The 16,013-nt window shown below is 38.7% G+C and overlaps 1 protein-coding gene across 8 annotated transcripts in view; it reads left to right on the top strand.

Annotated features, from left to right (window-relative positions):
• The window catches only part of FRY (FRY microtubule binding protein), a 434,377-nt gene that overhangs the window by 287,100 nt on the left and 131,264 nt on the right, over positions 1 to 16,013 (top strand). For all 8 annotated transcript variants that reach the window (XM_082435479.1, XM_082435480.1, XM_082435473.1 and 5 more), the window contains 3 exons: positions 9,609 to 9,712; positions 10,193 to 10,301; positions 11,957 to 12,043. In XM_082435479.1, coding sequence (XP_082291605.1) covers positions 9,609 to 9,712; positions 10,193 to 10,301; positions 11,957 to 12,043 — 300 coding nt within the window. The remainder of the gene's footprint in view (positions 1 to 9,608; positions 9,713 to 10,192; positions 10,302 to 11,956; positions 12,044 to 16,013) is intronic.

Here is a 16,013-nt window from a genome sequence, read left to right as displayed (position 1 = left end):
AATCTCGTCTGAGAAGGATCACTTTAGGAGCTTTTTTTTTTTTTTTTTTTTTAATATTTATTTGGCTGTACCGGGTCTTAGTTGCAGCACGTGGGATCTAGTTCCCTGATCGGGGAGTGAACCCAGGCCCCCTGCATTGGGAGTGTGGCGTCTTAGCCACTGGACCGCCAGGGAGGTCCTTAAGAAGGATCATTTTAAAGGTAGAATTAAATGCCCCTCTATATGCATCTATGGTCACACTTTTTCTAAATGATTAAAAAAAGGGAGGCCACACTTCACTGGCAGAAGCTCACCTAAACCTCCTGCAGCCTTTTTCTAACCTCCTCCAGGCTAGGGAAATATTTGGGGGGGAAAACGTTCCATTCTGTGGGAGGATTGACCTAGTAGCAGAGAACACTTATTTCCTGTCCCTGTTATTTGTGATTTGAAGATGTTCTGTTAAAGCCACGTGCCAGTCAGTCCTAAGCATTCACTGAACAACAGCTGTTCAGATGCTGGGTGACGTGAGGAACCAAGTCATGGTGCCTGAAACCGAGGAACCTACAGTTAAAACAACTGCAATGGTTAGCTTTAAAATTGGCTTTATAACTTTTAATGTTGTGAACATATTTTAAGTTTTAGTGACCTATTGATAAAAGACAACTAAATGAACACTGTTTCTAATATGTGCAAATAGCACATATTTTTCACAGTTCTCAGTTGTATCCAGAGTTGAATTCCTTTTACAAGGTTAATACTTGCTTCTTTAGAATTTTGGAAATGCACTTAGTTATAAAATGCTGTATGTGCTTATACATATTGCCTTGTCTTTTTGGTTCTAAGACCCTTTAATTTGGTGAAATGGTCAAGATTAATTATATTATTTTGGCATTTACCATATAATGACACAATAGTCTGCATTGGGGCTGTTTTAAGCACCAGCTATGTACTGGCTCTAAAAGCTGATTGTGAAATCCAAGATTAGAATCGTTTATTTTCTTCAGATTGGCAGGGAAATATAATAGCAGTGGATATAGAATTAGCTTTTAAGAATTCTGGAAAACACAGTGTTTTTCAGGGTATCAGCTATTATGTAATGGCCACTTTCAGATGTTTGATTCAGGGATTTATCCATCTGTCAAACGCCTCCAACACGTAACCCAATGTCATTTTTTTGTTATATTGGTCCATTTTTAAGGTATTCAGCTATTCCATTTAAATATTTTTTTCTTCTACATTTTACACAAAGAGGAAAAGCTCATTTTGTTCAAAACGAAACAAAAAGAGAGATGATTAAGAATGTTCATTTTTCTGTATATATTATGCTAAATGTGTTTGTGATGAATTTTAGTTAGAATCAAAATAGTGTTTTGCCTGACAATTTACTGTTGTGGCCAAAAAGACCAAAATTCTTGGTGTCCGGAGTTGCTTTTGAAATACAGCAGCATAATCTTACTTTGAACTTAATTGCTTTAAAGTTAAAATGTTTGAAGGTCTGGTCGAAGCCCACCAAAAAGACTTAATAACAGGGTTACACACAGCCCTAAAGAGAAGGGCTGCACGCTGACGGTGTTTCCCTGTGCAAACATTTCAAGCATCAGGATTTCTTAAAGGGAAAGGCAATAGGATCAGAAAGAGTAGAGGTGCTAGAGAAGGTGCCGGAAATGGGAAAGATAGGGATGTCAGTTATATAAAAATTAGATCTAGGGTCCCTGTTCTCAAGGAACTTGGCATTTCATTTGGGGATATGTAATGAAGTTTCAAAATGCGTGATGCAGACAAGGAGGGATGTAAAAGTTGGGAGTAGGGAGTTACCTGTGCCATTTCTGGAGGTCTGGTAATCCATGAAGCATGAAAGAGGTAGTTATTAGGCAACGGAAAGGCAATGATATTTCACTTTATGGGTAATAAATTGTTGGAATTCACCCCTTCAAGGGTAAAAGATACAGAAAGATCCTTGATGAGTTACAATCGGAATAAAATTGTATCACACGTATTTAGAACTAAACCCAGTAGGGATTAAGTGGGACCATTTAAAAATATACAGAAAACCCTCCAAACCTCCTCAAGTGTCCTCAACAGGGAAGAAATACCTGAGGAAAAACTAACATGGCTTTAGGAGTACACTTTGTCTTGAATGGCTTCAGTATTTTGTGGGATTTAGAGCCAAACATATCATTTCAGAAAGGACCACCAATCCAGCTCTTTCCTCTGGTCACCATCCCTTTTTCCCTGCACCCCCTCCCCTACTTGTCTCCCCATCCCCTGTATGTACTCAAGTATAATGAACCCAGTGTTTGAACCTTACATGTTGAACTTGGTAGCCACCTTTGATGTGTTCTGCAGGGGAGAGCCATCAAGGTGGCAGCATGACATAGAGCAGAATAGAAATGTGTGTGAGTGTGAAAAATCTGCTTTCAAAGTAAACAAGCTCTCAGATTCAATGCTCATTTAACGTCAGTGCCCTGGTTTATCCTCAGCGTCAGTCTGTCAGAAGCAGGCTGCTTTGGTAACACAAAAGTGAAGTCTTTATTTACACTTGTTAACTCTGTCAACCACGTATTAGCAATAGACCCTTGTAAAGTGGCGAGAAGTTTACAACACCTTCTCACCACGACCTTGACATCTTTCAGGAACCCCTGGTAAGTAGTGACCAATAATTTTTTCTTCTGTGTATTTTATGTCAGAATCTGAACATATTGAGCTATTTTAAAATGTTACATTCCCTTCACATCTGCCATAATATATCTCATTCTGAAAAAGGGAAATATGTTTTGAAAAATTGACTTAATAGTACTTTTTTTTGGTCACGAATCCCCATTTATTAATAGTTCTTTTAAAATGTCATAATTATTGTGCTCATAATAACTATGTACAAGTTTCTTATCCTCGAAAATGGATAATATAATTGGGAGAATCTTTAAATTTCCTTTTTCTTACAATAATGAATATAATATACCAGTGAGGTCTTGATCACAGAAACAAACAAAAAAAGAAACCTCAAAAGTTAAGAAATCTATTTACTGTATAATTAATAACAACAATAGGTCTCATTAATTGGAGATCTGTTATGAGCCAGGCCAGCAGTAGGGCCTTTACATACATGTCATGGATTATCATGACAATGTCACAGGCTGCATTGACCTCCCCCTGTGCTTTCATGATATTAGTTATGTTTTTCTAAAAATTTTGCTCAGATAGCAATATTGAAGGTATATCATCTGAAGGTTAGACATTAGTCAGCTTAGCTTCATAGTACTAGAAACCAAAGTACAGAATTAAAAAGGATTCTTCTTTTGTCTCAGTCACTATTTGCACTGGGACTTGAATGCATTCGCTTAGTCAATTGGTCAACAATTCTTCACTAGAAATGTACCAGGCACTGTTCCAGGTGCTGGGAATAACTGATGAATGAGATAGTAACACTCTGGTCTCTTAGACCTTGTAATTTAGTGGAGGAAACAGACAGGAAACAAGTAAACAAATAGAAGAGGAAAAAAACTTCAGATAGTGATAACTGCTATGAAGAAAATCAAATAGGATATGATGATAGAGAATTACGGATTCAGGAGGGGCAGGGAAGAGGAGGGGACAAGGAAGGTCTTTTGCTTTCCACTAAGAGTCTCAAAGTTTCGTTGCCATAAATTTTTTTGATGAAACTGTGTTTGGCACTTAATATATCTTTGTGTGTAATAATCACTATGAAGTTAAAGGAGTGCCTTTTCTTAACTTTTCACATAAAAATAAGGGTATTAATGATATCTTTATTTTATGAGGGGAAGGATTGAGTAATATATGAAGGATTCCACAGTCATTGCCTGAATGCATTAAAATGTATGGTGCCATTTAAAACAACTACTATCCTCTTTGCAAATATCAAATGTAAGCGATGCAGTATTAGCTATTTAAGTATTAATTTTCAAGAAATAGTTATACTGCTTTAATATTAACTTTATTTCTATAAACTTGAGAAAATCTCTTATCTATGTTTCAGATCTGTCAAAGGCACATTTCAAAGTGGAATTTATAAATTCTAATAGTGCACACAAATTGAGTCCGAAAATTAGTGATCAGATGACAGGTGTGTTACTTTCTGTGAATGCCTTATTTATTCAGCCAATGAATAGAAAAGTAATCTCTGTAAATTTTTGGTACAGGAATTTTAGAGGTTATCCTAAACTATAGCATGTATATTATTTGGATAATACAGTCATCAAAAAGATTGAATTATGATCAGAGTAAATTGATTCAGGTATCAAAAGGAAGGAAGGTGTTGACTGTGATATGCAAGGAAATATGAGAAAGAAGTAGGTTTACTTCAATTGCTTTAGTTGCAATGGAAAAGAAATCTAGAAGAGTTTTGAGTATAACAAGATCAAAAGACTAAAATTATTTATTGATCTGTAATCAATGGATCTTTACCTCTGTGTGCATAAGGATCTCTAAGGAAGCCTGTTACAAATGCAACTTGTTGAAACCTACCTCCGGAGATTCTGGTTTAGAATGTCTGGGTGCCGCCAAGGAATTTGCATATTCATAAACAGCCTGGGTGACTGGGTGCAAGTGGTCAGCTGATGGATCATGGGAAACATGGGTCTGTCCAATGACCCTGTCACTAGCCAAGTTATCAGTGAATTCAGTGCTCCCTGCTTGTTACTGTTAACACTGATTTGCTTTAACTAAATCAAAAGCACAATTTAAAGAAGGTGGGCAGGGTGTTGGGCAGGTTGACATGTCACGTGAAGTCTGTCCGTGACCAGCACTGAGATGAGATGCAGGAGACCAGGGAAGATCCACTCTGAAACCTCCTAGATTCTTGAACAGTTTTATCACTGTAACCTCAGAGCTGGTATAAATAAGTTGTTGGTTAATTAATTAATTGAGAAGCGTATTCCAGTGGAAGAATAGAATAGTCTTTCCATCTTGGAGTGGAGACTTTTGACACAGAAGTGGGTGGTTTGAGACATAGGTTAAAAGTATCAAAATCCTGAAACTATATATCAAGACCTTGTTATGTCAGCTGCTGTTGACATACAAAGACAATGAGGGAAAAGTCCTATTTTCAAGTAGAGTACAGTCTAGTAGGTTCCTGCAGCATATTTGATCAGCCTCCATATAATATTTCCACTGAAGTGGGAAAATTCATGTTTGGAAGACACTGGGGCCATATTGCTTAGGTTCAGATGCTGGCTCTGCCACTTTTTAGCCCCTCTGGGCCTTGATTTCCTCATCTGTGAAAGGATACAATAACAGTATCGACTTTATGGTTCTGAGAATTAAAAAGAGTTAATATGTGTACAACTTTGATAACAACGCCTGATATAGTAAGCGTCCTGTAATATACACATTCCAGTTTCTGAGAAAACAGTCCTTACTGGACCAGAAGTCAGTTCCTATCCCACCTGTCATTTACTGGCTTGAAGACTTGAGCCAGTGATTTGGCTTCTGTCAATGACAGAATCCCCCAATTGATGTCATGGTCTATGAAAGTACTTTTGAAATATCAAAAAGCTGTACAAGTGTAAGATGTTTAGTAATATGTCCATTAGCTTCAGCTACGTACTAAGGGTTGCCTTTTGTACAGTTTCTATATAAAGACATTTTGCTTATGCATCACGTTGTTCAGCTACTACTCACAGTTTGCTTTTTTAAAAAAAATTTGATATTTACTGATAACCTGCTGTATGGCAGTCACTGAGGGCACAGAGATGAACAACCCAAAATTCCTGGAGCTCACAGTCTGGTAGGAAACATATCAATACAAGTAAAGGCATAGAACAACATTCTAGAAGACAGAGAACAGGAACACTTGGTAATCTCTCTGGGATAGAGGAAGAAGTGGAGGGGCAGGGGAACGTAACAGAGGAGTGACACCTAATGAATCTTGCTGGGGAGTAGGAATTTTCCAAGTAAAACAAGGGTAGGAAGGCATTCCAGGCATTGGATGAATTGCAGAAGGGATGTTATGGCACAGAGCACAGTGGGGGTGGAGGCGGAGGGTGGTGATGGGGGAGCCAGGTCACCAAAGGCCCCTCATGCACCACATCATGGAATTTGGACGTCGTCCAGGAGGTGATTAGAAGCCACTTAAGTGCTTTAAATACAGGGAAGTAAACAATCATGGTTGCAGTTTAAGAATATCATATGATAATGCCGAGAATGGAAGAGAAACAAGGGAAATCATTTTAGAAGAGAATTGCAGTGATCAGTGATATCACCTTGAAATGCTACAAAGCAATTACCGGTACAGGATCCACGGTTAAAACAAAATAAAAACTTAAGTCAGCCACTTTGCTCTTCAGTCTCTATGGGAGCAAAAATAGACAATCTCAAACACATTCTTAAGAGTAAAAGCACATCAGTCACAACAACATGCCCCCAAAAGATAATTGTGGGTAGGAGGACAGGAAAAAAGTGTAAAAGAAGTTGAAGATAAACAGAAGACAGTAATATGAATCATTTAAACTAGAGATCTTAGTTAAGCTCCTAAATGAAAGTTAGATGTTACTTGCCCTACCTGGCCATGATTCACAGTGTGAGATAAGGCACAAGAGAGAATTTTGAATGACACACTATGCAAATATGAATATAAAATACTTATATATACACCAATAAAGGGAAATTCAGAAAGGAGGAGACATTCCCGCTAGAAAGGAAGCTCCCTGAAGTCAGAGACTAATCTCCTTTGTTTGCTGCTGAATCTGCACCTTGTACATAGTAATAGTTACTATGGGCAGGAACAGTGCTAAATTCCCTCTATGCGCTAACTCTCAGTTCTCCTAACACTCCTAGGAGGGAGGGAGGATTAGAATCTGTGTTTCACAGTCAGGGAAAATCAGGCCCAGAGAGATTACAGAGGTTCCCTGAGGCTGGCCACACAGCTAATAAATTGCAGAGCAAGGATGGGTTTAAACACAGGCAGTGTGTGTCTAGAGTCTGCTTTTAACCACTGTGTTAACATCATAGACATTTGCTGATCTGGAGTGATTAGAGGACAGATAATTAGAATTCCTGAAATTTTTAAATGATGGAATATTTTAAATGCAACTTTACTATTTTAGTAGTTTATTAAACTTCCTTTACGTAACCAAGACATTCAACAAGTTATAAGGTGTATCACTTGTTTTACTAACAGACAAAAAAAAATCTTTTATGTATAAATGTATGCTTCTAAAAAGTTGGGGCTTTTTTTTTCCCTGGAGCTAGAAAAGTAGTTATAAAGTTTATTTGGAAGAATAAATATACAGGAATATCTGGGAAAACCCTAAAAATAGAAAGAAAAGAAAAAGAGCAGTGGATGGTGGAAGGTAGGCCATACCAGATAGGAAAACACATCATAAAGCCTCAAAAATTAAAATGATGTGTTTTATCATTTTATTTATTTACTTATTTAGATTAATAGAAGAAAAAAATCCAGAATGAGACCAAAATGCATGTAGAAATTTAGAATTTTATAATAATGATCACGCCAAGAAGTTATTTTAAAACTATTTAGGCATAAGAAATCTTTCCTAAATCTAAAAAACTACTCCCTACAATCTTTTCCATAGAATTTATTTATGTGACTCATCTTTATTCAGCAAGTAGCTTAAAGGTAAACTTATCCTAGATTATATCTAAACCGTTAAGAATTCTTACCAAATCAGGACCCGAATTATCTACACTAAGAATAGAACAGCAGAAACGGTTGTGACGAGGTTAATAAGTGAGTAGGGAAGAGACGTAATGTAAAAGCAAAAGACCTATAGGAAAGTTGAGTGACGTGTGAAGACTGTTTAGCAAACATGTATTGATCCCCTGCAGAGTGGCAGGAATTCTAATAGATGTTGGGTAAATAATGCCCCTCACTTTCAGAGAACCCACCTTCATGTGGGAGCTGATGTCTATGCAAGACCACAAGTAAAGAGCTGAAAGGCTATGTTACGTGTTTGTATGAGGGTCAGGGGACACTCAGGAGGGAATAATTCGTTTTAATGGGATGGGATTCAGGATATTGGGGAGGAACAGAGAAAGCCTGCACGGAGTTGGGAACATTCAGGTAGGCTGTGAAAGAGTGGGGTTCACCTGGTAGAAAAGAAGGACACAGGGGAAGGTAGGAGACCCACTCCTGATGCAGAGATGGAATGAACGTGGCCTCGCTAGAGTTTGGGGAGCTTGTGGGAGAAAAACAGGGTGGGTGGCATCCTTCACTGGTAGGTTAGAGCCAGATACTGTCTGGTCAGGTATGCCGTGCAAGAAATGTTAACTTGATCCCATAGGCATCAGGAAAACCACCCAATCTGTGATTTTTAAATAGAAAGGATTATAATCAGTGTAAGATAGGACAGCAGTGAGGGAATCAATTTAGGGAGACTGTTTAGGAGGTTACTGCAGCATCCCAGGAGAAGGTGCTGGAAGCCTGAACTGTAACAGAGGAAGTGGGAATGGAGAAGATGCCAAATTCAAAACATATTTTGTAGATAAAACCTATAAAATCAGTTGAAAGGATGGAGTGAGAGTCAGAAAGGGAGGAATGAAGGTGACGTCCATTCAGTGACGAACCATTCCCTCCCCCTGGCCTATTTGTTAGACCCTGGAAGCTGGCAGCTGCACTCTGGCTGGCCTCCCTGCCCCTGCTCCGTGCCCCACGCTGCAGACTTCTCACATGGTCTCCTTGAGCTCCATGCCTTCCTGTCACCATCATGAGAACCCTGGTACCATTATTTAGCATGGCACGTAGGGTTCTTCGTGTGACCCCTGCCTTCCTCTCAAGCCTCATCAGCCGCTGCTTCTTCACCTGGCCCTATGTCCTGGCATACAAACCATCCCCAGTTTCTGAAACATGACCCCTCTTCACCTGCTCTCTTAGCTTCTTTGTGCTGTTGCCTCTCCGTAAAACGCTCTTCACTCCCCATCATCTTGGTTTCTAGTGTCAAGCATAGTACCTGGCCCAGTGTAGCCACTTGAATGTTTGCTTAATGAACAAATGAGTGAATGGATTTAAGTTCGTCTGAGTTTTCGTCTGCCCCTGGAAACCTTTCTTGACCCCAGTCCTTGTGCTTGCCATAGGTTGCCCTTCTTCCCATCCTCTAGCTCCTGTCCCTGCCAGTTTTTCACTGTGTCTTTGAGTTGACTGTTTATTATTTGTCTCCCAGCTGCCACCACCCCCCATAGATTGTGAACATCTTAGGGAAAAAGGATAAACTTTTATCTCTATATCCCAGTGCTTATTATATATTAGTCTCAATAGATGTCGGAGGGTAAAGAGATGGGAGGTGAAGGTGGGTGGTGTTTACAAGGGCATAATCAACAGTAGGACGGATTGATTCTCCTCTTGGCGCCAGGGGATGTGGTTCCTAGGACCTGGAGGAAGAAGGCAATCGCCAGTATTCACCTTAGAAAGGAGAGAAAGACATGACTTCCCCCAGAACTACTCAGTCCTGCCCTCTTGGCTATTTGGATCCATCATCATAGATTATTTACCCAATGGGCACCAGGAGGCAAATACCCCATAAGTCCCAGGTGGTGCAGTGTACCTCATAGGCACCCTGCCACCCACCTGTGGCCCTCCATTACCAGGCATTCAGAAAAGAATAACCTCTGTACAGTACCATTTAATCTGCAGTTTTTTATCTTGGTTTCTGTTGTAGAATAAGGACCCCAAGATGGCTCGAGTTGCACTGGAATCTCTGTACAGATTACTTTGGGTTTACATGATTCGAATTAAATGTGAAAGCAACACAGCCACTCAGAGGTAAGGAGCTGGCCTGGGTTAATGGTAACCATATCATTGAGTTACCGGTAACCACGTCACTCAGCCAATGAAAAGGGTGTTTTGTTTCATTGCCACCTACGCTAACCAAACTAGAAGCTGTTCAAAGCTGACAGTTTGTAAAAGCTCTAAGTCCTCTGGACATTTTCAGGCTTTCCTTAGACATTGGCTTCAACAGCCATTACAGAAACTCCAACCTCTACCAGGATTGCCAAGTTCTGTGTCAGGACTACATTCACCACTTGAACAAAGGAAATGGCTATAATTTTCCAACTGCCCTTAGTTTTCCAGAAAACCTTTTCAGAGGGTAATTATGCTAATGGCAAAGAGATGAAGTGGTTTGTTTTCTTTCTCTGAATTCTCTCTGATACTTAGATAAGATGAAGCATCTGCCATTTTCCCTTAATGGACAGGAGCTCAGCCGATCTTGCTTGTTTTCTCTTTTTCTCCCTTATCTTTCAGCCGTCTTATAACCATCATCACAACACTTTTCCCCAAAGGGTCCCGTGGTGTGGTGCCGAGGGACATGCCTCTGAACATCTTTGTGAAAATCATCCAGTTCATTGCCCAGGTAATGGAGGTGCTTCTGGCAGTGACAGTCTTCTAATTGCCTTTAAGTAGCCACCTCCTTCTTATGAAGTGCTAACGGATGAAGAGTCTAAAATAATCTTACGTGGGTAGACTTTTCAGGATGGTTTTGCAAGTGTTTGCACACATAGCTTTTTTTTTTTTTTTTTTTTTTTTGCTTCAAAACAAATTGTGACACGGTGTGCCAAGTGTTTTCAGCATTTGACAAATGAAAGAACTGAGAGGCGGGGTTTAAGTGGCTGATCTGAGGTCAACAGAGCCTATTCGTAAGAGGGTCTCTTGACTCCTAGTCCCTGTTTTTTCCTGCTTCTCCGCTCTAGATTCTTCAAGTCAGGAGGAAATTGAGTCTGATGTTTGGAGGAAATAAGAAGACGATAATTTAGTGAACCTGGAGGAGTAAATAAATCATAATGCTCTTTCACCCTGTGAAAAAGAAGAATGTAACGGAAATATTAGCTTTTATCAAGCACTTATTCTTTGCCAAGAACCGTTCTAAGCACTTCATACATACTATTTTACTTAAGAACTGGGTCCAGTGATATTAAACATTTAGTGTTTACTATTTAGACCCAAGACTTTTAATTTTTAAAACACTTTGTGTATAAATGGTTTTTATCCCAACTTTGGCTTCCTTGTGATTTAGAGAGAAGCATGAAAAGCCAGTTATTCCAATCCAGCCTCTGCCGTGAGCCAGCTCCATACCCTAAAGAAGTCATAGAACATCTTTATTCTCAGTGTCTTTATCTATAAAATGTGGATGAAAGTGCTTACCCAGTATCCCTCAGAACGTTGTGTGGATAAAGGGAAATAATAGGCATGAAAGTACTGTTGAAGTGTAATTGATATTGCTATAAAGACATAAGGTTCAATGGCTACTTCACAGACCATTTAATGTATAATATCTCTCTGTGTGTTTAATGCAAGGAAGTGTCTCTCTAATATTTGTACTTAGGGAAAGGACAGTGCTTGCTTTGCAGGTGGATGAATTAACAGAACTTTTCTACATGTGGTTATCATGTGGCTGAGAATGTGCTTTGATTATTCTGGAATATATTGTATAAAATGAACGTGACATATCTTAGTAGTCACCGTCTCAAATTATTAGAATCTGGCTTAAACGTTCTCATTTAAGTAACCTTAATAGTTCTTATTTGTTGATTATTCATTTCACTTGCAGGATTTTCTGTTGTAATATGAGCCAAGGGATTGGAAATGTTCGAGAATAGAAGAAAATGGTCATTTTGCAGTGGTATTTTTAAAAATATATTTTAAACTGAGTTTCAAGAAGGTGTCAGCATTTGCAGGACAAGCAGGAAGAGTTTATACTGTGTAGAAGCCCAGATACTCAGAGTGTTTTGGTTTTTCATTTTTTAGTTTTTAGTTATTAGTCATTCTGTGCTTTAGGGCCTAATTACATATATTATATAAAGCATCTCCATGTGCCACATGGAAATAGGAGCAGCTCCACCGAAGGTTCGGATGGACATGGTTTTCCTTCAGGGATTCTCTGTGATGCATCGAACTAAGCGATACCCCTCTTCTTTCAGAAGCCACCTGTTTGGTGCATATGACAAAAAACAGACATTTTCATGTTGAATTAAAATAACGCTTTGTTTTGATTTCCCTTTTTCACTATAGGAACGTTTAGATTTTGCAATGAAAGAAATCATTTTTGATTTTCTTTGTGTGGGAAAACCAGCAAAAGCTTTCAGTCTCAATCCAGAGGTAAGAATGACCCTTTTGCATTTATCGACAGAAGCCTACCTTTGCTTTGCAACGTTGGGGGATGGGGTGAAGGCCATCTTCTCCAAAAAAGTCTTCTGTTTGTTTCTCTCCATGTTATTTGACTAAAATAGTAGAGAAGTAAGATTTTGGGGTGAATAGACTTAGAATGATGAAAAGTTGACGTCCTGCCACATTCTGTTCTTGTAGAAGGGAGTAAACCTTGCCCCGAAAGGTAATCTGTCTCTGTATGTCTGGTTGTTTATTATAGAAAAGTCAATACTTGTAACTATTTTGATGCAGATTAGCAAGTTGAGGAGTATTGAAAGTGATGAAACAGAGAAGAATAAATAGATGCAATGATAAAATACTAAAATCTAGTGAAATTAAATAAGTAACGTATGCATCTTTGATTCTGTGACAGCATCACAATTCAAGGACCAGGCAGATCATGGAAATGAGTGTATAATGGGTATGATGTACCTCAGGGTGGGGGAGGGGGATGGCTTAGGCAAATGAAAAGCACATGCAATTTTAAACTTCTAAAAAGACTGTTGGTGGGAATTCCCACCAACAAAGTGCAGAGTCCTAACCACTAGCTATAAGACATTGACCTCTCTGAGCTTCAGCTTTTTTACTAGTAAAAGGGACAAACTACTTTTCTAGATCACCTCACAGAATCATCGTGATATTACAAATTCATAAGCAAAAACAGAAAGAAATTGAACACCAGAAAAAAATTTTTAAACGTTGTTCCTGTCGTCACTATGATATTGTCTGGCTCCTTCATTCTGTCAGTGAGGAAGGAGACCCAGAGCCCAGAGGCTCAGAATAGGCAGCTGGTTAGCAGCAAGGGGAACCCAGGTCTCCCTGCCTCCTCATGCTTCCTCCCACCACACCCTGAATTCTCTTCTTGGCGCTGAGGTTGCCGTGTGTGTAGGGACAGCCCAACAAGCCCAAAAATGGGAGTTTCTGTCTGGTGTTTAATGACATCACAGGCTTCTGGAATGGCTACAGCCAGGGTCAGTGGGCCAATGGGAGGGGGACAAAGCCAGTGCAAATTCAGGGCATTTTGGCTGGAAGGAGGCCCATGGCCCAAGTACTAAAGAGTCTTCTCTTGCTTGAGAACAGTGGTTCCATGCTTTTCAATGGATGAAGGATAGTCTTTTTTTTTTTTTTTTTTTTTTGGCTGTGCCACGTGACTTACGGGATCTTAGTTCCCCGACCTGGGATTGAACCCTGGCCCCTGGCAGTGAAAGCGCAGAGTCCTAACCACTGCACCGCTAGGGAATTCCCAGGATAGTTTTTCTAGTAAATGGTACTAAACAGTTGGACATCCACTTGCAAAATAATCAACTTCAACCCATAATTTGCCCTGTCAGGAAAAATTAACTCAAAATGAATCATAAGCCTAAATGTGAAATCCGACATCATAAATATTCCAGAAGAAAACAGAAGATAAAAATCTTTGTGACCTTTGGGTAGGCAAAAATTTCTTAGATAAGATACAAAAAGCATAAATTACAAAAGAAAAAGTTGATAAAATAAAATACAAAAGTATGCGCTTTAAAAGTTAATGTTAATAAAGTGTAGAGCCACAGACTGGGAGAAAATATTTGCAAAACACATATTGACAAACTCTCCTATCCAGAATATATAAAGAACTCCCAACTCAATAACCCAATTTTTTAAATGGACAAAATGAAGAGCCTCTTTACCAAAGAAGAGATACAAATGGCCAATTAACCTATGAAAAGATGTTCAACATCCTTAGTCATTAGGGAAATGCAAGTTAAAACCACAGTGAGATGTGCTGAGAAGGATACAGAGCAATTGGAACTTTATACTATTGATATTTTAGTGAGAATGCAAAATGGTACAACCACTTTAGAAAAAAGTTTGGCAATTTCTTATAAGGTTAAACATACACTTGGCATATGATCCAGCAGTTCTACCCCCAAGGTGTTTATCCAAGAGAAATTAAAACATTTGTCCACAAAGATTTGTATCAACACTTATAGCACCTTTATTCATGATCACTAAAAACAGGAAAGCAACTCATGTTCAAACAGCTGGTGAATGTCGAAACAACTTGAGAATCATCAACACAGTGGAATACTATTCAGCCATGAAAAGGAGCAGACTACTGATACTACAACAACACCTCAGAAGCATTAAGCTGAGTGAAAGAAGCAAGACACAAAAGGTTGTGTCTGTTTGCTTCCATGTACATCACATTCTGGAAAAGGCAAAATTATAGGCAGAAATTAGACACTGATTGTCAGGTGCTGAGGTTGGAGGAGAGGACTGACTGATTGTAAAGAGGCACAAAGGAACTTTTGGGGATGATGGAAATATTTTATATCTTGACTGTGATGATAGTTACCTGACTATATATGTTTCTCAAAATTCAAAGAACTGTACAACTAAAAGGAGTGTATTTTACTACATGTGAATTATAGCTCAATAAACTTGACTTCAGTAGAAAACAGTGGAGATTCTAGCCTACAATATATATTTGCCAGCGGGAACTTTTCAGGTATTAATCCTCACCGTAGCCCTGTATGATCAATAGGTGTTATTATTCTCATTCTACAGAAAGGAAGCTGAGAATTGGACTTGGAAAAGTTAAGTAATTTCTCAAGACCAGACAGGTAATAGAAGGAGAGGTATGATGCAGAGCTATATAAAACATAAGAAGAAATTGTTTTTGAAATTAAGTTAAAAATATATTTCCCAAACTATCCCAACTTACTTCTGCCCTTAGAATTATTCAGAGAAAAGGAAAACTAAGAGAACTGGCAAGGATGGCTCATAAATTGGGTAATCCACTTGCAAATAATTGAAGCTTGATCACTTAAGTCAATTCACAGTCATCCTATTGATACTGCATCTCCAGAATTGAACACTGTATTTCCTCACCCGAAACAGTGCTGTGTCTTGAAAAATATCCACAAATCTAGAAAACATTTCATGAAAGAACTACTAAAATAAATGAGGAAACTAATGGACTTTAATATACATTTCAACTTTTTAAAATGAATACTCTTTCATTTTAGAAAATGGAGAAAGAATATTACTGAAGACCATAAAATCATAAAATACACACTGGATTGGGTATGAATGGGCCAGAGAAATGTTTACCACACCCTGGTTGAAATACCCCTACTCCTTGAAGCTTGAATAAATAGTTTAGAAGTCGATATTACTTCATGTTCTAAGATATAATCATGTACTACAGAATAGGTGATTCGGGCAAACCCAACTTGAATGTATAGCTTCCCACCTACTAGTTATGTGGCCCTCGGTTTCCTCACCTGAAAAATAGGAATAATCATACCTTCCTTGCATGGCTATTTTAAAGATGAGAGTTAATGAGCAGTTCTGGATATATTTTAAGAACTCAATAAATTGTAATTAGATTATCATTGTTAGTAATGGTAATTATTTTCTGTATTAGGTAGCGGTCTACTTAGGGAACTTATTACTTGATGTGGTTTGAAAATATGAGTGTAAATGTTTACACATGGCTGTTTAAGGAAGTACAGATGTTTTAGTACCTTCTGACTTTTAAGATTATTGCTGCTGGGAGCAACTATCCTACTGAGTCATCTTTCAGAGCCAATATTATGCCTTATCTGAGCCTGGGGAAGAAAATGGTCTGGCCCAGAATGACATTTCTTCTTATGAGTTTATGTGTTTTTATCAGTAACAGGTTCTGTGGCTTCGAATTCTTTAAATTTATTTTCAAACTTGCCAGTCTTTGTGAATCAAAAGTCAACAACCTGCAATTCAGAGCAGACGACTTACATTTTTATGATTCACATTTGGAACTCCCGTGTGTTTTCATTCAGTCTTTGTGAGTTAACACATGTCTCCTCCCAGGAGACAAAGAGATTTTTGCTGACCTCGGTTTACCTTAGTTGCAGCTGCTCCACAGGGTGACTGCCTATCCCTTGGAGGTGCACCCAGG

Source organism: Balaenoptera physalus (genome assembly GCF_965194825.1).
Source record: "Balaenoptera physalus genome assembly, chromosome: 18".
Taxonomy (NCBI): Eukaryota; Metazoa; Chordata; class Mammalia; order Artiodactyla; family Balaenopteridae; genus Balaenoptera; species Balaenoptera physalus.
Note: the sequence above shows the minus strand (reverse complement) of the source record. Positions and strands in the feature narration are given on the sequence as shown.